The sequence below is a fragment of the Microcaecilia unicolor genome, chromosome 3, assembly GCF_901765095.1.
Source record: "Microcaecilia unicolor chromosome 3, aMicUni1.1, whole genome shotgun sequence".
Lineage (NCBI taxonomy): Eukaryota > Metazoa > Chordata > Amphibia > Gymnophiona > Siphonopidae > Microcaecilia > Microcaecilia unicolor.
The window spans coordinates 165,261,892-165,286,852 of NC_044033.1; the positions used below are offsets into that span (position 1 = coordinate 165,261,892).

Consider the following 24,961-nt stretch of genomic DNA (forward strand, 5'->3'; position numbering starts at 1 on the left):
CAACCCCTCCTCTCCCTTCCCCTCCATCCACCCATGTCCAGCAACCCTCCTCTCCCCTTCCCTCCATCCACCCATGTCCAGCAACCCTCCTCTCCCCTTCCCTCCATCCACCCATGTCCAGCAACCCTCCTCTCCCCTGCCCTCTCCTCTCCCCTTCTTCCACCATGTGCAGCAACCCTCCTCTCCTCTCCCGTCTGCTCTCGTTTCCTTCCTGCCCCCCCCCCCGCCGTACCTTTAAATATTATACTTTTGCTGGAGTCGCGGGCAGCGCCTGCATTGAAGGCATCAGCAGGCTCATCGCAGTTCCAGCAGCCTTCCCTCACAATTCGGATGATGGCTCCGCCCTCTTCTGACGTATTTCCTGTTTCTACGAGGGCGGAGCCATCATCCGACTTGCGAGGGAAGGCTGCTGGAACCGCGATGAGCCTGCTGATGCCTTCAATGCAGGTGCTGCCCGCGACTCTAGCAAAAGTATAATATTTAAAGGTACGGGGGGCGGCGGCGGCGGGCTAGCCTCTTATACGGGGCGCCTATGCCTTCTCCCATACCTCTTCCAGCTGGGCTAGTTTTTCCTAATTCCTCCTCCTCTTCCTAGATTCTAGGAGGCACCAAAACTCTAGCCCCCAAGCTTTATGGGAGTTGTAGTCCTACTACTGTGACTCAGGGAGCCATAGCTCCCTCCTGTGGCCTCTGGGTGACAAGGTGCCCCCTTTTGTAGCCTGACAGAACTTCAGCCTGTTATAATATGCATGACAGTTACTGTACATACAAGTAATGGTATCATCTTACTTTCTTTTCTATGTTTTGTTTTATTTCTATTTATTACCATTAAAAGTAGACTAACATGGCTACCACATCACTGTACATAGCAGTGTATGCAGATGTATCCTATGAATATTTGGTGTGCATATCCTGAAATCCTGACTGGCCCAAGATTGTTCTAACTTATCTTCCTTCAGTTTAGACCCTCACCTTTTGAGGAAGCTTAGAACTTTCCTCTCCTTCTGAAAATACTAGTTGGTTTTGAACCTCAGTTCTATCTGAAGGGAGGCTGATGAGGTTGCATTGATATCCAAATAGGTTGCAGTGTTGGTAACCCTGTTTGTGCCCCCCTCCCTCTTATGTGCAGCAGAACAGTGAAGCGCTGCACAGCTGTGACATACTACTTTTGACTCCTGATGCAGGTGTTTGTCGAAACACGGACCGCGGGTGGTCCCTGAATAAATGTTGCTTCCTTCTCTGATTGACTACACCTAGTTGTTCTATCTATAGCCCACTTCACTGTTCTCCTACACTCCTAGTTTGTGGTATTGTTTCCCTCCAGACTGTTTTGTTTCCCCCTCCCTCTTATACTTTATGTTGTAGGTAGGGTTTTCCAAATTTTAGGAGTAAGGAGAAACAGGAATTTGACTTTTTTGCTTTTAAATGTTTGAGAGTCATTGGCAGGTGAAATGTATGGAAAAGAAATTGGGCACATGGGGCACTGAATAAGTTAGTTAATTTATATTCAGTTTATTATGTTACTACTACTACTACTTGACATTTCTAAAGCGCTACTAGGGTTACGCAGCGCTGTACAATTTAACTTAGAAGGACAGTCCCTGCTCAAAGGAGCTTACAATCTAAAGGACAAATGTACAGTCAGTCAAATAGGGGCAGTCTAGATTTCCTGAAAGGTATAAAGGTTAGGTGCCGAAAGCAACATTGAAGAGGTGGGCTTTGAGCAAAGATTTGAAGATGGGTAGGGAGGGGGCTTGGTGTATGGGCTCAGGAAGTTTATTCCAAGCATAGGGTGAGGCGAGGCAGAATGAGCGGAGCCTGGAGTTGGCGGTGGTGGAGAAGGGTACTGAGAGGAGGGATTTGTCCTGTGAGCGGAGGTTACGGGCGGGAATGTAAGGGGAAATGAGGGTAGAGAGGTAATGAGGGGCTGCAGACTGAGTGCATTTGTAGGTAAGAAGGAAAAGCTTGAACTGTATTATGTTATTATGAGATTCCGGTATGGGATAATTCTATAAAGAGGGTGGCAACATTTAGATGCCAAGAATGTGCATGAATGCCCAGAATACCAGCATATATGTGTGCTAATCAGGGGTGTACTGGTAAATTTTTGACAATGGGCTCTCTCTCCGAGCGTAGCCAGCCCTGCAATTTGTGCGAGGGCTAGGGGTGGACTGGCGGGAGCAGCGCATGCCTCTCTCTCTCCCAACACACTCACGCGGACATGCTAGGCATACCTTTGCTTGCAGGAATGCAGAACCCCGCCAGCCAATAAATGAACTGCTACCACTCCCTGCTCCTTGTTTCTGGCTCTGAGCAGCATGCTGGGTCTTCTCTCACATGCACAAGAAGTCCCAGCCTGCTGCTCAGAGCTGGAAACAAGGAGCGGGGAGCAGCAGCAGTCTATTTACTTGGCTGGCAGGGCTTAGCATCCCCACCAGCAAAGTAAAAGAGAACTTAGGAGGGGGCCTAAGCTTGTATTTTAGGAACCAGCTGTTAAAGTAGCCATGTGGGGGGGTGGGGGCTACTTAACAAATGGCTTGTGAGAGCCTGCTCCAGCACACCACTGGCACTAATGCTGACTGAGAGCTATTTATAAGCTGGAGTCAAAATGTGCATAATGTGAAGGTGGGTATAGACTGGGTGGAGTATAAGCAGGGAACACAGTTATGTGCATGAATTATAGAATGCTATATTTGTACATTTTATAGCCACCTAGGTGCATATCTTTACCAGGTCTATATTGTGAGTAAATTTATATGCACATATTTATACTGTAAGGAAAAACAGGCGCCTAGTTTTCTTCAGAGCATAGGCTCAAGCTAGCTATAATTAGGCCCCCCTTTAGAGAATTGCCTTCTTAGTTTTCAGTTGTATGTACAACCAAGGCTATCACTGAGAAAGGGTTGTTGTAAATAAATTGAATTTCTACAGCTGTGCTTAATTGTTTTTATAAAATGACTTCTATATTTTTCAAACTTCTAACATGTGTAATCTCGTTGTTTCCTTTCCAGGGTAGAATACAGAACTATGATAGCAACTGGTGGTGTAATAACAGGACTGGCAGCCTTAAAGAGGCAAGACTCCGCCAGATCTCAGCATCATTTATCTCGCTCCACATCACCGCCTCCTGAAGAGAAAAAACCTGTCAGGCGTCGGCCGAGGGCTGATGTAGTCATTGTCAGAGGAAAAATTCGACTCTATTCCCCATCTGGCTTCTTCCTTATTCTGGGAGTACTGATCTCAGTAGCTGGAATTGCAATGGCTATCCTTGGGTATTGGCCACAGAAGGATGTTTTGCTAGGTCCAGATGTTAGTATGTCAAACAATAAAACTCAAATCCTGAGAGAAGGTGGCATAATGGCCCGCTTCTTTGAACAGCATTTACATTCAGAAAAGATGAAAATGTTAGGACCTTTCACCATGGGAATAGGGATATTTATCTTTATTTGTGCTAATGCCATACTTCATGAAAACCGAGACAAAGAGACCAAAGTCATTCACATGAGAGACATATATTCTACTGTAATAGATATCCATACTCTGCGAATCAAAGAGCAGAAACATCTGAATGGTGCCTATGCTGGCTTCTTTGGAGAAACAGAAGTGAGGCATAATGAGAACCACTGTGCTTCTAATTTGGCTGCAAATACAATTGCTTCCTTTTCAGGCTTTGGTAATAATTTTAAAAGATGTAGGTCCATGGAGGATGAAGAGAGTGGCTTGACGGAAAGAAAATTTACTAGTCTCCTACCACCTCTGCTGACTGAGCGTTCTGGCTCCGTCTTTGGCCTCCACTCCTACCCCAGCAGACTAATGGATGACAGGAATAGTAGTTCCAAAAAATGTGAAACCAAATCAATCGTCTCTTCCTCCATTAATGCATTCACACTCCCAGTAATTAAACTTAACAACTGTGTGATTGATGAACCAGACATAGATAGCATCACCGAGGACTCTGAAATCAATAGGAGTCAGCCTAGAAATGCATCAATGGATTCCCTACCTTCTCCTTCAACAGATGTCAGTGAATCGTACAAACCTGGCGGTGCAATGCTGCTAAGGAGTTCTTCTATTATGGAGCCTCTCTCCAGTGAATTCAAATCTTCTATGGCTCTCGAGTCAAGCACTGGACAATTGTTATCACCTGGTGCTGCCAGAAAACAGTTTGGATCTAATACATCTTTGCATATCCTCGCTTCACATTCCAAATCCTTAGACTTGGATCGGGGTCCTTCCACTCTCACAGTGCATGCCGAACAAAGAAAACATCCAAGCTGGCCAAGACTGGACCGCAGCAACAGCAAGGGTTATATGAAATTAGAGAACAAAGAGGACCCTATGGATAGGCTAATTGTTCCTCAGTCCTCAGCCAAAAAGGATTATACCAATAAAGAGAAGCTACTCATGATTTCAAGATCTCATAATAACTTGAGTTTTGAACACGATGAGTTTTTGAGTAACAATCTGAAACGAGGAACTTCTGAAACCAGATTTTAATGGAACAAAATGTATTTTACAAGGTGTTATTTTTATAAACATTTTGACCAGTAGTTTGCTCCCTCATTTGTTGATTGGTGCATGTTTATTAACCAAATGGTTATATCATAACAAAGATGGTTTTTGTGAGTGGAGCTGTTCACCTCTTGCTTTTAGAGTTATACAACTGTAATACCAGACTATCATTACACAAAATATGTGTTTTCACGCAAAATCACATTACAATTTTCTCTTTATCGAATTCATTCTAGAACCGGCACCAAATCCTACATGTGCTTTATTCCTCCATCATTACCTTTGTAAAACACGGGGCTTCCAGTTTCTAATAGGAAGCAAGCAGGTATAACTGGAATCACCAAATCCCAAGTTCATTATTAGCTAGGTATTATAGTTAATTCCTACAGAGAATAATGTCAGTCCTAGGCTACTTTGTTGATGAAATCATTCACACAAGAATCTTAATGCCATACCCGTAAATTCTTTGTTGTTGCTGAACCTGAAATCCAATGTTGTGAATTCTTTAGTATGCTGACTGTCATCATCTATATCTACCATTCTGCAAAATGTTTTTCGCCAGGATGTATGCAGCCCGTGTCATGTTAATGGAAACCAGTATAATGCCATACAGCTCTATCACTACCATTGATATTTGCTAATCTGAAATATTTGTAAAAGTCAGAACATGTGCAGCTTTCTGGAAGTGTAGTAGAGTACCCTCGTTTAAATATCACACGTTCTAGATGAAACATTTTGGCTTGGGTAAATTATATGAAACACTTAAAATCAAGCTGATGATATACCCCCCCCCCCCCTCCCAAATATTCAGCCACTGCCAGGCTGAGAGGTGACTGCTTGATATCAGCAATCAGAACGAATATTCAATGCAGGGCTGTGTCCAGCAAAAGGTGTTGAATATCCGGTTTCATTTTTGACCACGGCAACCTAACTGGTAAAGCCTATATCCCGCACTAACCTGTTAAGTGCTTATGGTTATAGATAAGCCTGCTATTTATACGGCCTATTTTAACTGCTAAATATAGCCGGTTTGGTGCTGAATATCCATACTTAACCAGCTGTGTCGCATGATATAGCCGGTTAACTGCTATCCACTAACCTCGAATTCTCAGCGGAGATAAGCAATTATCTTACACTGAATATCTGCATTTAGGCACTAAAACGCTATTTAACCGGCTAAGAGACATTCCTGGCCGGTTAAAGAGTTTTGAATATTGGCCAGATATTGCATTTCATGCAGATTAAACAACCCCCTCCCCCCCCCCCAAATGTGCTCTGCACATATATGTGCATCCCAGCTGTACACATGGTCACCTCGAAGCTCTTCAGTGCTTGAACAGCACAGATCAGCCTTGGTGGTAGGGAGATAATTTCCATGGGATAAACTGAAGCATTGGCAATTAGGATTAGATTCAGTAAATGGCGCCCAAATTTGGGCGCTGAAAAAAAACGAGTGCTGATTGCTAATCTATAAATGGTGCTCTGAGTTGGGTGCCATTTAGAGAAAAGCGCTTAGTGCCAGGATCTGTGCCCAGTTTTGGGTGCGAGGATTTGCACAAACTGAACCCTGCTGTAAATCTTCGTGCCTAAATTAGTCGCAGATCCCCCAGATTCTATCATAATGCAGCATAGTTAGTGAACACCCCGACCTGATCATGCCCCTCCCATGGCATATGCCCTTTTTTCAGTTATGTACTAAAAAATTCTGTGTGCATCTTTTTAGAATTCTGCCTAGCAAGATGTGCATATAAATTCAAATTATTGCCAATTAGTGCCAATAATTGATTAACGCCCCATTATTGGTGCTAGCTGACTTGTTATTCAATTAAATTGTGCACACAAATTAAGCGTGCATCCAAATTTGCCTGCACAGTTTTGATCACCACTCATAGAACTTGGGTTTTAATGTGGCATGCCAAAGATCAAGAGCATACTGGTGCAGGTGCTAGCTTTGAAAAGCAGGAGTTCATCCCTCGACTGTGGATCATCCAGTAACTCCAAGATGGGGACCACACACAACATCAGTGTAATGTATTAGACACCCCAGTGCTCACTTTTCCTTTGCAATTTAATTGGCTAGCACGTGATAGCTCACAGCAGATTCAATCACTTCTTGAGTGTACCTTTGTTGACATGATGTTGCTATAAAAATATGACTATTGTTCAAGGTGTGTGGCTCCCTGGATAAGAGTATTTTTGTACATTCAGCCATAGAACAACAGGAAAATAAGGTACAGAATATTTTCTTTTTTTCCCCAACAATACCATTAGGTGATGCATTCAGGGGCCTGTTTACTAAGCTGTATTAGGAGGTGTTTTGAGGCTGTCGATATGTGTTAACAGTTCAACTTCACGTTATCAGTGAGCACACAGTGTTAACGATTAGTGAGTGCTAACTAACATGTTAAACACCTAACATGGAAATTCCTATTAGGGGGATGGGATGGAATTGGAATTGGATGGGGGGAGGGGAATTATTATTACAGCACTTTAAGGGGGCAATTCTGTTACGTGGGCACCAACATTTAGGTGCCAAATATGCACGTAAATGACTAGAACACAGGCATGTTTATATGCTCTACCTGTCAATAATCCAGTCACTCTGTAACTGTGCTGTCCAAGGAGCAGGGAAGGGACGTGGGGCAACCAACCCAGGCAGAACACCAAAAGCTGAGTAGATAACATCTGTATTGCCAATGATTAGCTATAAAAGACTCAACACAGTTCTGTGTTTCGGCAAATGGTATGCCTGCCTCAGGAGTCAATGTATCTGTGTCAATTGTGAATATATTTTCAGTTGTGCAATCTTGTAGCTGGAAAGCTACCTTTGCTAAATCGTCCAGTGACACCTCAAAAAGAACATCAGTTTAAAGCGCAGGAAACCTGTGAGCATAGTTTGAAGGTGGGGGTTCACATGGGCGAAGTTTGGGCGGAGCATAGATGAGGATCACACTTAACGGTTTATGCACGTATCCCCGGATTCTATATATGGCGACTAAAGTTGCATTCACAAATCAGCACGCATAGCTGATTTGCAAATGCAACTTAATAGTTTAATAAGCACATAGTTTAATTGCACATACTGCAGCAGGACATGTTTATCCACTCCTACCCTAGCTGAGGTAATATTTAACAATCTCTCTGACCTTATGTGCAACTTTTTTTAACTTATTTTCTAACTCCTCTTACTCTTACCTATCTATATGTTCCATATTTGCTTATACCCTACGCTGTCTATTAAAATATTCTATTACATATTGTGTTGACATTGTAAGTAGTATCCTATGACATAGTTTGTATTGTTATTTGAATATTTTTGCTGCTGTAATTGTCTATTGATCATTTTTGATTTATTTTTACTGTACACCACCTTGAGTGAATTCCTTCAAAAAGGTGGTAAATAAACCGTAATAAATAATAAATTAACCAGTGCCAATAATTGGCCACTAACAAGCCATTATCAACACTAATTGGCACCAATGAGAATTTACGCACGCAACCGTCTGTGTATTCTGCAAATTGGTGCAGGTATATTACACAGGGGCGTAGCCAAACTTCGACGGGAGGGAGGTCCAGAGCCCAAGGTGAGGGGGCACATTTTAGCCCTCCCCAGTGCCACTGACCCCCCCCCCCCCCCCCGCTGCTGCTGCCAACTTTCACCCCCCCCCCCCACACTGCAACCCTCTCGACCCCCCCTTCCGGCCGCCAACCCTCTCCCGCCACGTACCTTTGCAAAGGTACGTGGCGGGAGAGGGTTGGCGGCAGGAAGGGGGGTCGAGAGGGTCGCGGCAGGGGGGTCCAGGGCCCCGTGGCCCCATAGTAGCTACGCCTCTGCTCTTACAGACTATGCTTGATCTGCACCTAAATAAGACATGGGCATTTACACCAAGTTTTAGCTGGCCTAAATGGCTGCAAATAATTTTAGTCGCACGGACAGGCACTATGCATATTATATAAACTGCACCTAACTTTAGGTGAGGCTGATAGAATAGCGCTAAGCATGGGATTTTTTGGTGCTAATTTTCTTTGGCGCCATATATAGAATCTGGCCCATAATGTATAGAATACTATAAGTTACACCTATATGTCTTGAAACTAGCAGTGGGCATGTGCACCAGCGTGCTCGCACCTAACCACATCAACATGTTTAAACCCAGTTAAGCTAATATTCTATAAAGGAAAGTAGGCACCTATTTTCCTTACACAATAGGTTCCAGTACTGGGATGAGTGCTGAGACCGGTGCTATTTAACATATTTATAAATGATCTGGAAATCGGAACGACAAGTGAGGTGATTACATTTGCAGATGACACAAAACTATTCAAGTTTGTTAAAACGCATGCAGATTGTGAAAAATTGCAGGAAAACCTTAGGAAATTGGAAGACTGGGCATCCAAATGACAGATGAAATTTAATGTGGACAAATGCAAGGTGATGCACATTGGAAAGAATAATCTGAATCATAGTTGCCTGATGCTAGCGTCCACCTTGGGGGTCAGCACCCAAGAAAAAGATCTAGGTGTTGTAGACAATACACTGAAATCTTCTGCTCCATATGCAACGGAGGCCAAAAAAGCAAATGGGATGCTAGGATTTATTAGGAAAGGGATGGCGAATAAAACTGAAAATGCTATAATGCTTCTATCGCTCCATGGTGTGACTTCACCTTGAGTATTGCGTTCAATTCTGGTCAGGGTATCTCAACAAAAAAAATAGCAGAATTAGGAAAAGGTTCAAAGAAGAGCGACCAAAATTATAAAGGGGATGAAACACCATATGAGGAAAGGTTAAAGAGGTTAGGGCTCTTCAGCTTGGAAAACAGACTGATGAGGAAAGACATGATTGAGGTCTATAAAATCCTGAGTGGTGTAGAACGAGTAGAAGTGAATCGATTTTTTTACTCATTCCAAAAGTACAAAGACTAGGGGACTCTCAAGGAAGTTACATGGAAATACTTTTAAAACAAATAGGAAATATATTTTCACTCATATAGTTAAGCTCTGGAACTCGTTGCTGGAGGATGTAGTAACAGCGATTAGTGTATCTTGGTTTAAAAAAGCTTTGGACAAGTTCCTTGAGGAAAAGTCCATAGTCTGTTATTGAGATGGATATGGGGAAGCCACTGTGTGCCCTAGGATTGGTAGCATGGAATATTGCTACCATGTGAGTTTCTGCTCGGTACTTGTGACCTGCATTGGCCACTGTTGGAAACAGAATACTGGGCTAGATGGACCATTGGTCTGACCCAGTATGGCTTGTCTTATGTTCACATAGGTGCTCTCAGTGCCTAATTATAGGTGCCCCTTTCTCGAGTTGACTTCCACCTGCTAAGGCAGCAAATGATGCACTGCAGAGAGCTACACTCTAGAGGTATCGATGACTGCATTCCATGTCATTGATGGTGCTGTTGAGGTGCAGAAGCAACCATTGTTCCACATTAATTCCCTGACTGCCTTCCCAAAAGTGCTGGAAGCACCCTCAACAGTTAACACAGAGAATTTGTATGTATGTGCCTTACATTTAAAACACATTGGGGTCAATATTCAAAATGATTTAACCGGTAAGATTGCCTGTTCAGGTCTATCCGCTAATTCAGTGACACCTAACCAGTTAGTGCTGCTGAAAAGAACCAGTTAGCACCATATTGAAAACCAGCTACGGTGGGGGCATTCTGATATTCAGCACTTAACCAGCCAGGTTAACCACATAAATATGACCGCATAAAAGTCAGTCCTGGCTTTATGTGGTAACCCATAGCTGGTTAAGTGCTGATTATTATACTTTACCGGCTATGCGTTCGCCAGCTCCAGAAACCCAGAAATTCAATGCAGGTGCTCCGACATGGCCTGGCATTGAATTTCCAGTTTTAACACCAGCATCGATCAGCAAAATGCTAATCACTGCCAGCTGAATATCAGACCTGTAGAGTTTATTTAGAAGATGTCTTTGTAATTTCTGCATGAAAATTGGGCATTTACACATGTAAAAACTGATTTCAGAAGACCACTATTTACATGTGGAAATCCACACTATTTAGACATTTCAAAGGGGCGTGGTTTGGAAGGGACTTGTGTGGGGCTAAAATTTACACATCTATTCCCCTTTTCACAAAGGGAATACAAATATGGTGTAGAAGGAAATGTTCCACGGTAGCTTTTACATCTACTCAATAGCATGGATAGATTTTAAAAATGACTCATTTTGGCCAGGGTTTTCCCAACAGGATTAAGGAAGTTGCTCTCCTTGATCCCATGTAGTTTTCGTCCACATCTGAAATGATTCAAATTGTGGGTCCACTGCTTAATGGGTGGCACTGAACAGGTGTAGCTTTGTAAAACCGGACAACTACATGTCCTGAAATAGCCACTTCCACGTGTGATGAAACATCTGTGTGTGAAAGCTACTGGATCTGTGCCATTTTCTGATGTGTGTATTTGTAAAATGGCTGCAGCCACCACACCTGCCAGCAAATGCATTTGTGCTCCATCAAACAGATCCGATTCTAAAATACTACCAGAACTGAGCACGTCCCGGCCTTGACTTATCAAATCCAAACTTCATATTCTATGGAAAATGCTGCTTCACAGGTGCCAAATCGTAGTGCAAGTTAGTAAACAGGCCCTCAGCACCTAACAATACCCATCTAACTGTCGGATAACTCCTGCTCCAAAAGAAACATATCCTGAGTGTCCAAGTCTGTTTTAGAGGAGTGTGGTAGCCGTGTTAGTCCACTCTTAAGGTTATCAATAGAAATCAAACAAAATAAAACATGGAAAAGAAATTAAGATGATACCTTTTTTATTGGACATAACTTAATACATTTCTTGATTAGCTTTCGAAGGTCGCCCTTCTTCCTCAGATCGGAAATAAGCAAATGTGCTAGCTGACGGTGTATATAAGTGAAAACATTCAAGCATTACTATGACAGTCTGACAGGGTGGGAGGATGGGGGTGGGTAGGAGGTATGCATGGGGACTGTTTTGAAATTGCAGCGCCCTTGGTGCATGTAAAAGGAAGTAATATCAGCAAGGAACTGTATAAGAACTATACTCAGGCAGCATAGATACATGGTTTAAATTGTTCTAGAAAGCTAGTAGTATGCCATGAGGCTTATTTTCAAAGCACTTAGCCTCCCAAAGTTCCATAGAAACATATGGAACTTAGCCTCCCAAAGTGCTTTGAAAATATGCCTCCATGTGACTTATGTCTAGGTGTTACGTAGTTGCAGCAGCTGATTTTCTTGAAATACTTAAACAGATACGTCTGTATGCTATCAGGTTTTATTTTGCATTTTATTGACTTCTAATTGATTTTCCTCAGTAGGTGTATGTTATGGTCATGCCAACCAAGAGGACAATTTTTAAAGGTACTTCCTCATATACAACAAAGTTTTATGTGACAAGATGGAGGTTTCGAACATTGCCCACTACAGTTATGTGCAGTCAATGCTTACATAATTGCATTAAACAAAACACAGAATAAGAAGAAATCCCCACAACAGCAAACCAAGCAACAGAAACAACAGAGAGGCAAAAAAGGAAAAAAATGGTTGGTGCCAGTAAATCTGTATTATACTTCCAGAAGACTCGACACGGCCGTGTTTCAGCTATGATGCCTGCATCAGGGAGTCTCTGAAGCCTTAAAGAAATGAAAGTCCAATCTAGCATGAATGATTATGTGGGCAAGAAATGACCCAAGGATCTTTGCTCACACAGCTCAATCGCAGGTAATATCACAGAAGGTCTATGCGCAAACTCTGAAACTGCAATCACAGTACTCTTCTTCCAACTATTCCCCCCCCCCCCCTTTTTTTTTCCCTTCTCCTCTGTTTTTGTTACATAATTGTACTCACATACTGGGGAAGTATTCCAGTGAGAAGTGATGAGGTACAGAGTACACTTATACACACGGGGTCCAATATTCAGATTGCGGGAGAAAGCCAGGCTAACTCCTGCAGTCGGCAATCAACCTGAATATTCAATGCTGAGCCATTTCCAGTGGCTGGCATCGAATATCCAGGTGGTTTTTTTGGGCTGGTTTAAATTTAACCAGACAAGCCAATATTCAGCGCTGGCAGGTTAAGTTTAAACCAACCAAAGGTATACCTGCTGTTTTGATGGCCTAATTTGGCTGCCAAACTGGGGGGGTCCTTTTTACTAAGGTGCGCTGAAAAATGTCCTGCGCTAGTGTAAGCACGTTTTGGATGTGCGCAGATCCATTTTTCAATGCACCTGTAAAAAAAGGCCTTTTTTTGGAGGGGCTGAAAATGGATGCGTGGCAAAATGAAAATTGGCAGGCGTCCATTTTGGGCCTGAGACTTTTACTGCCACTCATTATTATTATTATTAGCATTTGTGTAGCGCTACCAGACGCACGCAGCGCTAAAAAGGCCTTTTTTTTTGAAAGGCTGAAAATGGATGCGTGGCAAAATGAAAATTGGCAGGCGTCCATTTTGGGCCTGAGACTTTTACTGCCACTCATTATTATTATTAGCATTTGTATAGCGCTACCAGACGCACGCAGCGCTGAACACATGACACAAAGAGACAGTCCATGCTCAAAAGGGCTTACAATCTAAGTAATACAGACAAGCAAGACAGTTACGGGTGAGGGAAGTAATGGGTGAGAAGGAAGGAAGGGACAATTGAGTAGTGGCTAGGAGCTAAAAGCAGCAGTGAAAAGGTGGGTTTTCAGCATAGATTTGAAAACAGGTAGAGATGGAGCTAAACGTATTCACTTAGCGGTAAGGTCTCATGTGTTAACTGGGTGGTAATCAGCGCACGTGTAATGCTGATTACCGCCCAGTTAGCGCCATGCATCAGAAAATAAAATATATTTTCTGAAGTGCGTAGTGGATGCGTGTAAAAAATGAAATTACCGCCTGGGCCAAGCGGTATCTGGGAGGTAGTTCTGCATTGGCATGCTTTTGGCACACATAGGCGCCTATGCGGCTTAGTAAAAGGGCCCCTGAGGTGGCGATTCACTGAATATTAGCGGATAGGCGGTTCTATCACATGATATAATCGGTTATCTGCTAAGTGCTAACTGGTAATATTCAGTGGGCGATAACAGGCGATCTCCCACTGAATATTTGGATAGCCAGTTAAGTGCCATTTAACCGACCAGGAGCTGTTCCTTGCTGGTTAACTGGTTTTAAATAATGGGGGGGGGGGGGGGGGGGGGGGGGAGGGGATAGTTCTGAATTCCAAAAGTATGTGTGTAAGTATACATGAAAACTGTACCCCCACAAAGTAGGGAAAGAAAGTACTCAAGGTTTGGTCTGATATTCAGCAGAAGGTTTATCGACCCCTGAGGAAGGCATTCGTGCCAAAACACGGACCATGTAGGGTCCTAATAAAACCTTGCTGGGAGCTCTTACTCCTGTGTTTTTTGGCTGGTCACTTGGACTTGGTTCTCTTCCACCTCCTGTTCGGTGTGCCCCCACAAAGTAGGTCATTTGGATTGAGCTTATGTCTTTTCAGGAGCAGCTACATTCAGGTATAGCAAAGATTTCTCTAGCCCCCATAGGGCATATAATCAAAGGGGTCCTTATACTAAGTTATGCTAGTGAATGGGCTTAGCACATCCTAACATGGAACTTCCCCCCCATGCTAAGCTCATTTTTAGTGCAGTCAAGAAAATAAGCATTTTCCCCATTTGTCGAATATCTGGCCGTGCACTAATGTTAGAATTAGCACATGGCCCTGAAAAAAAATTAACACAGCAGCAGTTAGCACCTCCTATTTAGGAAGTGCTAAGGGCTCCTGTCTTAAGTTGGCATTATTCAGTTAGCATGTGCTATGAGCTTAGTAGCCTCCCTGTTTACAAAGCCGCGCAGCAATGCCGACACAACCCATTCAAAGTGAACGGGCTGTGTTGGCATTACCGCACCAGCAACCGCTAGCTTGGCTTTATAAACAGAGATCTAGCTGAATAGCTCTTCTAGGCCCATTCTCCGCCCCTGACATGCGTTCTCCAACCGCCCAATTTGCGCATGCAATTTAATTGACTAGCTAATTAGCATCACTGATTGGCTTTTTAACAAGCAATTATTGGCACTAATTAGATTTTGTTGGGACTTGGATACGTGCCCAATTTGGATGTGTGCATTTGCATCACATTTCAGTTAGTGCAAATGGCTGTGCCTAAAGTTAGGCCCAACTCTCAGGCATAAGCGCTATTTATAAATTGTGCCTAAATTTAAGCGCGGCTTATAGAATAGCACCTTTTTCAGTGCCATATAATGAATTCACCCCTTAGTGTGCACAAATAGCTTACTAGCACAAAATGCTTTTTAGCATGTCCTGCCTTAGGTCTTTTTTTCTCCTAATTTCCCAGCTAATTAATGTAACTCAATCAATTTTATAATGCACAAGAAGTTCTTCCTTTTTCTTCATAATTATTTATTTATTTTATTCCAAAACTGTAGAAAATCACTTTCAAGATTGCGTGTACAAAAAAAGTCATCCCATAAAAAGACAAACTCCATTGCACTTGACTTGTTGTTTTCACTGTTAAATTAACTTTTGGCACTTTTCTTTTTAGATATGCAAGACACGGACACCACCACCTACATGCGGCAGGTTTTGCAAATGCTGCTTCAGGGTGTGTTCCTGCAAAACTTGATTTCCTCGAGCGGCACATAATGTGTGAATGTCCGCTTCATCCTGATTTTCTTGAAATACGTGGAGGGGCATAATCGAATGGGAACGACCATCTCTAAGAGCGCCCATCTCTAAGGACGTCCCGGCGAAGGGGCAGGGAAACTCATATTATCAAACAAGATGGGCGTCCATCTTTCGTTTCGATAATAGTCGGGGACACCCAAATCTCAACATTTAGGTCAACCTTAGAGATGGTTGACCTTAGACGTGGTCATCCCCGGTTTTCGGTGATAATGGAAACCGAGGACGCCCACTCAGAAACGACCAAATCCAAGCCATTTGGTCATGGGAGAAACCAGCATTTGTAGTGCACTGGTCCCCCTGATATGCCAGGACACTAACCGGGCACCCTAGGGGGCACTGCAGTGAACTTCAGAAATTGCTCCCAGGTGTATAGCTCCCTTACCTTGGGTGGTGAGCGCCCCACCCCACCCCCCAAAAAACCCCCACTCCCCACAACTGTACAACACTACTATAGCCCTAAGGGCTGAAGGAGGGCACCTACATGTGGGTACAGTGGGTTTCGGGTGGGTTTTGAAGGGCTCCCATTTACCCAATAATACCAAATAGGGAAACTATTATATGTAGAACAAAGTACATTTTTTTTTAAAAAAGAACGATCTATTGTAACCTGTACTCACTGTTATTAAATAATTTTACATTTTCTTCATATTTCTTAATTTAATACTTTATGTAACAAAACATACATTATCACCCAATTCACACACGTATACACTACCCCAGTGTTACAAACATTGTTGAGACTTCCTATTCCAATAACAAATCATACTCATATATAACACATTGAACATTAATGAACATTAAGGAAGTGTATATATGTTTTATGTAGGATGAAGGGTGCGGTTCTCCTGAAGAAGCTACGTGCGAAATGCGGTCTCGCATAGAGAACCGAGAGAACTTAAAGAACTGACTGGGAGAATATGTTGTTTTAGAAGGAGCTATATTAGCTTGAGATTGCTGGGATTTCTTATTGCCGAAGATTAGAAGATGGAAGATTGCGTCTAAAGGTTTTTTGATGGCGTAACATTCTCTGCTGCTATCCTTTGAACAGTATACTCATTGGTTTCATTTGTTATAACATTCAAGGACATAATTGACTAATGGAAGGACTTTGAAACAGTAAAAGTCAATATGGAATGAACATTGAGTAATATATCATTAATGTTCAATGTGTTATATATGAGTATGATTTGTTATTGGAATAGGAAGTCTCAACAATGTTTGTAACACTGGGGTAGTGTATACGTGTGTGAAGTGGGTGATAATGTATGTTTTGTTACATAAAGTATTAAATTAAGAAATATGAAGAAAATGTAAAATTATTTAATAACAGTGAGTACAGGTTACAATAGATCGTTCTCCCATTTACCACCACAAGTGTAACAAGTAGGGGGATGGGCCTGGGTCTGCCTGCCTGAAGTGCACTGCACCCACTGAAACTGCTCCACAGACCTGCTTACTGCTGTCAGGGAGCTGGGTATGACATTTGAGGCTGGATAGAGGCTGAAAAAAATATTTTTTTAAGTTTTTTTTTTTAGGGTGGGAGGGGGTTGGTGACCACTGAGGGAGCAAGGCGAGGTCATCCCTGATTCCCTTCAGTGGTCATCTGGTCAGTTCGGGCACCTTTTTGAGGCTTGGTCGTGAAAAAAAATGGACCAAGTAAAGTTGGCCAAGTGCTCGTCAGGGATGCCCTTCTTTTTTCCATTATCAGCCGAGGACGCCCATCTGTTAAACGTGCCCTAGTCCCGCCTTTGCTACATCTCCGACATGCCCCCGGGAACTTTGGTCATCCCCGCAACAGAAAGCAGTTGAAGGCGCCCAAAATCGGCTTTCAATTATGCCGATTTGGGTGACCCTGAGAGAAGGATGCCCATCTCCCAATTTGTGTCGGAAGATGGGCGCCCTTCTTTTTCAACAATAAGCCTGTTAATCAAACAGATATGTTTGTAACCTGTCAGCTTTTTATTTTGCATTTCATTGACTTCTAATTGATCCCCTTCAGCAGGTGTGCGTTATCAGGATGAAGCGGACATTGAAGCATTATGGGACCCTTTTCCTAAGCTGCAGTAGGCTCTACATGCATGCAGTGTGCACCCAAAAGAGGCTATTGCCAGGCCAGCGTGCCCTCCTGCTGCTAAATTCAGGTTTGGTGTGGACGCATAATGCGTGGATGAATTATTTATTTATTTCCTCCTATGTGCGCCGATTCCGGTGATAATTGGGAGCGCTGCGTACGCCTTGTAGCGCTATAGAAATGCTAAATAGTAGTAGTAGTAGTAGACTTGGCATGCATCAACCAGTCAGTGCACATATAGCATGTGCGCCTTTACCGCTAGATCAGTGGGTGTTGTTAAGGGCTCAGACCAGTTTTGGGCACACGCTGCTTTCATTTTTACCACAGGTCCTTTTCTCGTCCCATTTTAAAAAAAAGCCATTTTTTTGTAGATGCAGTAAAAACTGGCCCAGTATGTGCCTAATATATGTGCCTACACTACTGCAGGCCACTTTTTACCACGGCTTAATAAAAGGGCCCCTAAGTGCACTCCCAGAAACATCTGACCTGTGGCACACCACCTTGGGTGAATCTTCATAAAGACGATCAAGAAGTGTAAATAAATAACTAACTCTCTCAAAATTGCATTTTTTCTAGATGTGAAACATATAATTCACATTATACACAGAGACCTTTTATTTTGTTTCAAAAAATAGCAAGTGTATTAAGAACACAAACCAGAAGTTATTAAAAGCTTCATAGCAAAATATTTAGCCAACTTTGATACAATATATAGGCTCAAGTATCTAAGAGGGTAATACTATACTTTAATTCACCGAGCAGAGAATGCTCCTTATACAAACATCACTGTGCTGGAACAAGAAACAGAGAACAAATAAAATCCGAGTACAAAGTTGTATTTTTGCTCTTTGTGAATAAGCTGATTGCTCAAAAATCAGATCACAGTGTGTTTAATTCTTCTGGGGAGGCGGGAGGAGAAGAGCACAAAATTAATACCTGAGTATATAGGGAACAACTTTCAAAAAATATACAAAAAAGCGTAGTCTGTGGGTCTCTTTTTACTCACAGAATTTACATCAATTTTCAAAGGAAAAAAATTTGCCTTTCAAAACAGAGTGGAAAAAGTACAAGCACAAATTTGTGTCTGGAGCAGAGGAGGAGCCTAATGGTTAGAGAAGTGGACTGAGAACCAGGGAAGTCCAATTCAAATTCCACTTACACTCCCCTACACTCCCCCTTATGGTCTTGGGCAAGTCACATAACCCTTCATTTCCTCAGAAACAAACTTAGGGGTCCTTTTACTAAGCTGCATTAAGTGCATGCTTAGAGGGTCTTTTACTAAGGTGTGCTAGTGTTTTTAGCTTGCACAAAAAAATCGGAGCTCAACACTGAGACGCCCATAGGAGTATATTAGGCATCTCCAGCTGATTTTTAACACAACCTAAAAATGCTAGGGCACCTTAGTAAAAATACCCCTTAATGCTGAAAAAAAGACCTAAATCCAATAAAAGGTCAACAAGCTGAAATGTTAGCGGGGACACTTAAAAACTCCTAATTTCCCAGCTAGTTAATGTAACTCAAACTATTTTATAATGCACAAGAACTTCCTCTTTTCTTCATAATTATTTATTTTTTTATTCCAAAACTGTAGAAAATCACATCTAATTTTTCATATACAAAAGGAGTCGCCCCATAAAAAGACAAACTCCACTGCTCTTGGGGGGCCCTTTTATTAAGGCGTGGCCAAAAGTGCCCTGCGTTGGTGTAGGCGCATGTTTTGGATGCATGCTGGTCTCATTTGCCTGAGTGTGCCTGGAAAAAAAAAGAGGATTTTTTTTTTAATGTGCTGGAAAATGGATGTGCGGCAAAATGAAAACCAGAGCGCATCCATTTTTGGCCTGAGACCTTAATACCGCCCATTGATTTAGTGGTAAGGTCTCACGCACTAACTGGGCGGTAAGCGTGCAGTGTGCGCCAACTGCTGATTACCGCTGGGTAAGTAAGGGCCCTGTGGTAGAAGAAAATAGAAAATATATTCTACTGCGTGTTTTGGGCGCATGCCAAAATTGGAATTACTGGCTGGGGCACGCAGTAGCCGTGGGGTAGTGCCAATTTGACGCATGTCACCTGTGCGCCTTAGTAAAAGGGCCCCTTGACTTGTTGTTTTCACTGTTAAATTAACTTTTGGCACTTATCTTTTCAGATATGCAAGACATGGACGCCACCACCTACATGCAGCATATCTCGCAAATGCTGCTTCAGGGTATGGTCTTGCAAAACTTGATTTCCTTGAGCTGCACTTAGGGGCCCTTTTATTAAGCCGTGGTAAAAAGTGGCCTGCAGTAGTGTAGGCACATATATTAGGCACATACTGGGCCAGTTTTTACTTCATCTACAAAAAAATGGCTTTTTTTTAAAATGGGACGAGAAAAGGACCTGTGGTAAAAATGAAAGCAGCGTGTGCCCAAAACTGGTCTGAGCCCTTAACAACACCCACTGATCTAGCGGTAAAGGCGCACATGCCCTCGTGGAAACCGGAAGTTACATCAGACAAGGGCGGGACACAGGGAGGGAAGGCCAGAAGAGAGGAGATCTGAGACTGCTGCTTCGAATGCAGGGGGCCCGGAGCCGTGAAGGCAGGCAAGTGAGACCGGGGACTGCAGCGGCGGGGGGAGCGACAGAGGGCGGCAGCGGTGTGGGGAGGAACGGGGGACGGCGAGGGGGTGGAGGCATGGTGCCCTTGCCCCCAGTCTGGCCTAGTCTCTCAGTGGCCCTGGTTTTTAGCTTGTGCACAAAATTAACGCGCACTGTGTAGGCACCCATAGGAATATTGTGGGCGCCTACACAGCACGCGCTAAAAGCACTATTGCGCCTCTAGCACGGCTTAGTAAATGGGGCCCTAAATTTTCAAGCAGCCGTCAAAGGTAACTCAAGGAAGCTGCAATAATATGAAAACTTGGTGATGTTCAAAGACACACACACACAGTATGACCGATTAATAATGTTTTCTTTTAGAATTTTAGATATATATTTCTTTTTGTTTTATGATTTATTGCTTCTTAAACTCTTTGGGCCTGAAATTCAAAAGCAAATATATGGATAATGGCTGCCACTGTCAGCACTCAAGTAAAAGACGTAGGTGTTATTATAGACAATATGCTGAAATCTTCTGCCCAGTGTTTCCGGCAGCAGCCAAAAAAGCTAACAGGATGCTAGGAATTGTTAGGAAAGGGATGCAAAATAAGATCAAAAATATTATGATGTCTCTGCATTGCTCCATGGTGTGAGCTCACCTTGAGTATTGGCATTGAATTCTGGTCACCGTATCTCAAAAAAGATATAGCAGAATTAGAGAAAGTTCAAAGAGTGACCAGAATGATAAAGGGGATGGAACTCCTCCCATATGAGGAAAGGCTGAAGAGGTTAGGGATCCTAGCTTGGGAAAAGAAATGGTTGAATGGGGGGGGGGGGGGATATGATTGAGGTCCTGAGTAGTGTAGAATGAGTAAAAGTGAATCAATTTAGTACAAAGACCAGGGGACACACAATGAAACTGCATGAAAATACTTTTAAATCAAGTAGGAGGAAATATTTTTCCACTTAAAGAAAGTTAAGCTCTGGAACTCGCTAACAGAGGATGTGGTAACAGCATATAGCAAATCTGGGTTTAAAAAAGGTTTGGACAAGTTCCTGGAGGAAAAGTCCATAGTCTGTTACTGAGATGAGCATGGGAAAGCCACTGTTTGCCCTGGGATTGGTAGCATGAAATGTTGCTACTAATTGGGTTTCTGTCAGGTACTTGTGACCTGGATTAGCCACTATTAGAAGCAGGATACTGGGCTAGATGGACCATTGGTCTGACTACTACTATAAATCATTTCTATAGCGCTACCAGTCATACGTAGCACTTCACAATATTCTTATGTTCATATGTTATCATTACTGACCTGGTCTGTACTATCCAAATAGTACCGGGTTGAAGTATGAACAGAGCAGAAAGTTATCCAGAGAGTAGCAAAATACTCAAACCGCTATCCAGATAGCTGTTACACTTACCCCTCTAGCCAGACATTCTGCAGTAGGTCAGCCTACAGAAAACAGCACTGAATAATCTTGTTTAATTTATTGTTGTGGCTAGCATTTCAAAAAAAAAATCACTGACCTCAGCGGCTGAATATTGACTATTTATAATAATATATATGAAATCTTTTAATCAGTACACAACGAAGGTCCATATGCACACAATGAGATGACTTGACATGGCTGTGTTTCAGCAACTAAAGCAGCATGAGGAGTCACAAATTCTACAAATAGAAGATACATACATAACAATGACAGTACAGAATTTTAAATACACTAAAATAATAGCAATGTCAAAAAACTAAATAAATTCATAAAATGATAATGTACAAAAGAACTATAATAAATAATGTATAAATTCTAAAAATGACAAAAGCCTTATTCATGAGTTCTAAACCAATTATACAAACATATACTATATGGATAAAGGTGGCACAATCTTTATCCAGATAGTGCTATATTTTCATTTTGTTGTTAAGTCCACTGTACAGAAAAGAGCAAGGACAACAAAAGAGCAGATCACACAGATGTAATCCAAAAACATTCAATTTATTCTTTTGTGCTCCATGCTGGTTATTGTGGACTGCTTGCTTACTTGTTTCCTTGGGCCAAAAAAAGAGCAAGAATAGAAATAGATGATATTAATGTGCAAAATGTAAGATTTTATTTATGCAAGAGGCATTTAATATATATGTTGTGGAACAGAACCAACCTGCACTGCACAATATTTAAGGAAATACACTCAGAAAGTTCAGAAGCATTAGATTCTTTTTCTTAGGTGCGGAGCAAGTTTATTTACAGATATGTGCAAGCAATACATGAATTATAGTACTTGGCCTTAGGATCTTATGCAAGGAGAATGTGCATCAAGATAAATATTGGTTAACATCCTGGATTATTAATTATACAGGATCAATATGAACTCACTCTGATTAGGGTCCAGATGTATTCTTTCTTCTTTCTGTTGCTGGTCAGGGTGGTGAGGGAGGATCTTAAGCCTGCAGAGGGGAGCTTGACGTTGGTCCTTTTGCTAACAGAGAAGGTTTTCTACTTGCTGAGTGGATGAGTTGGAACATGAAGAGGGTCTTATCTTGTTTGCAGGTGAAGAGAGTCCACAGAAAAAGAGAGAAGTGAAGCCTGCTTATATTTGTCTTCTTGGGCTGTAAGAACTGAGATCACTTTGTGCACAGTAATCCAATCACAATGCAGGAAAAGCTGTAACTAAGATTTTTTTTTTCTGGTTTTTAAGATGAAAGCATGAGAGTTTGGAGGAAAAAGTCAGTTAAGCTGGTCATATATCTTGGCAGCTAGGATCTTGAATATTGTCTGGAGACAGGTATATCCAGGCCGCTGAGAGGAGGGGCGGGGGGGGGGGGGGGGACAAATTCCCCGGGTCTCCAAGGGGTCCTGTCATGAGCAGGAGAGAGAAAAATCCAGTGCCAGGTCCACCTTGGAGGCTGAGGAGGACCCGGAGGAGCAGACAACGCACGTCTTCCTCCAGCGCTACTCTTCTGCCCATTGGTTGCTGAGAGGCTGCTTTTCCTCTCAGGTGCGCATGCTCAGTTTTGAAACCGAGCATGCCCTGAGAGAAAAAGCAGGCCACAGGGGCAGGAAGTCGGCAGAGTAAAGAGTCAGTGCTGGAGGACGACATCTTCTGCTGGCGGGGCCTCGGAATCCCTGCCAGCCAAGGTATTTCAATCCTGTTGCAGCAGTGGCAGCGATTTTGTGGGGGGGGGGGGGGCAGTAGCAGCCAATGATTGTGGGGGGGGGGGGGGGGGGTGCCCTGCCCTGGGCCTGGCAGCAGCAGCCCTTCCCTGAGCCTGACAGCAGAGGCCCTGCCCTGGTCCTGGCGGCAGTGACCCTTCCCCATGTCTGGTGGCGGCAGCCCTGCCCTGGGCCCGGTTCAGTCTCTCGGCGGCCCTGAACATATCCAGTACTTGAAGAGCAGTGGCATTTGACTCTTCTGTATTAGCCCTGACTTCTTTTGTTAGGCAGTGGTTGACCACTTAACATACCTTTTGTCCAAAGTAGTTTCATCATGAAGTGAAAGAGGGATGTTATCTGCTTTATCAGAGCTCAGTTGAACTGAACAGTTCCAGCCGGCAACAATTTTCATAATAATTTCTAGATCCAGCAAAATTAATAATCCAGTAAATTCATCACATCACTGTACAAAAATAAAGAGAAGGAATAATATTCAACCAATATAGAAAAGTCCTTGAAATAACCTAATAAAAGGTGCAAAGCCCCCTATTCCTGCAATCCTGGCCACTCATACAGTAAGCTGGACATACCAGACAGAATAAATATTACCCTTTGGTTATCAAAGAAATTCACTACTGATAATTATAAAATATATACTAATGGACATTAGCATGCGCTTAGTGCGACGTGGCCCATAGTTATAAAATAGGACATGCAGCAGTTGGAATGCATTAATTCTGTTAGCACGCTCTAAGCTTTAGTAAAAAAAAAAGCCCATTAGTACCTGGAAATCTCACAACCCATAAATATAGAAAGCAAAACAAAAATGTAGCACCTAAAAAAAATTCTCAACTTGTTATAATAAACATTACGTTTTATTTAATTACACATCTCCCCTATTGATTGGAAAGAGCCTATTCTCCCCAACTCTTTTCTTCTTTTTTTTGCACCTAAAAAAATAACATTATACATTGTAGGCAGGATTTATGTGTTTACTGAGAGGCCCTAGATATATCAGGAAGTACAGATATACAAGCATTCAGAAAACAAATATTCCTATAATGTAAGAACATTTTATGTAACACTCTCGTGAGCAGCTCTGGGTTTGGGGCTCTTTGGACAAGCTCCATTGGTCCCCTAAGTATGTGTGGCATCTGGTGCATCCACCTGGAGCAAAAAAGTGTTAGCAGGTGAAATTTCCCTCCCTTCTCTCCAGGAAAATTCAAACCTGTATCACTATGAGTTTAGCTCTCTTTGGATTTCAGTCCTTTGTTATCTGTGATTTACAATGACAGTTTTTTCAGTTCAGAGGCATCTCTCTCCCCCCCCCCCCCCAGCTGATACTGAAAACAATTTAAGCGCTTAAATAACCTGTGGCCATCTACCCCCCCCTCCCCCAATATTCAGAAGCATTAACCTGCAGGTCGTGGCAGACATTTACAGAGTACACTATAATTGTACTATTCATGAGGTGTGGACATGCTAGTATCCTAGAACAAAATCGCAAAATAATCCGCTGTCTAAGAAATGACTTATAAACTGTATACAAAACAGTATATCTCTTGCAGGAAAAAAGGCCTCAAAGAGCTCGTAGATACTGATAAATCTATCGGAGCTGAAACAGATCACAAGGATCTTGCCTTCATCATTGGCCAAAAAAAACCTTTAGACAGTATAGTGCTTCCTGCAGTATTGGTAGTATCTGTAATCACTTATATTTTATTTTCGCTTGCTAAATAGCACTGTCAGGTACCAACACTTATCTTATAAAGGTGGTATTCTTGGACCGCGTTGCCCAAACAGGTGCTGTGCTTTGCTGTCTTCACCTTCTGTGCCCCTGAGCCTTGCAGAGATAACGTGTTGTTACGAGGTGCTCAGTATATCATGAGCAGCCAGATTGGTTTCTCCTCTTCAAGTTGGATTAAAAGAGATTCTGATTCATGTAGCTAGGGGATGGATATTCTG

The 24,961-nt window shown here is 42.6% G+C and overlaps 1 protein-coding gene across 1 annotated transcript in view; it reads left to right on the plus strand.

Moving 5' to 3' along the window:
- The window catches only part of TMEM200A (transmembrane protein 200A), a 166,812-nt gene extending 161,561 nt beyond the window's left edge, over positions 1–5,251 (plus strand). The window contains exon 2 of the mRNA XM_030196532.1: positions 3,012–5,251. Coding sequence (XP_030052392.1) covers positions 3,028–4,497 — 1,470 coding nt within the window. The 5' untranslated portion in view covers positions 3,012–3,027 and the 3' untranslated portion in view covers positions 4,498–5,251. The remainder of the gene's footprint in view (positions 1–3,011) is intronic.
- Positions 5,252–24,961: the final 19,710 nt, after the last annotated feature.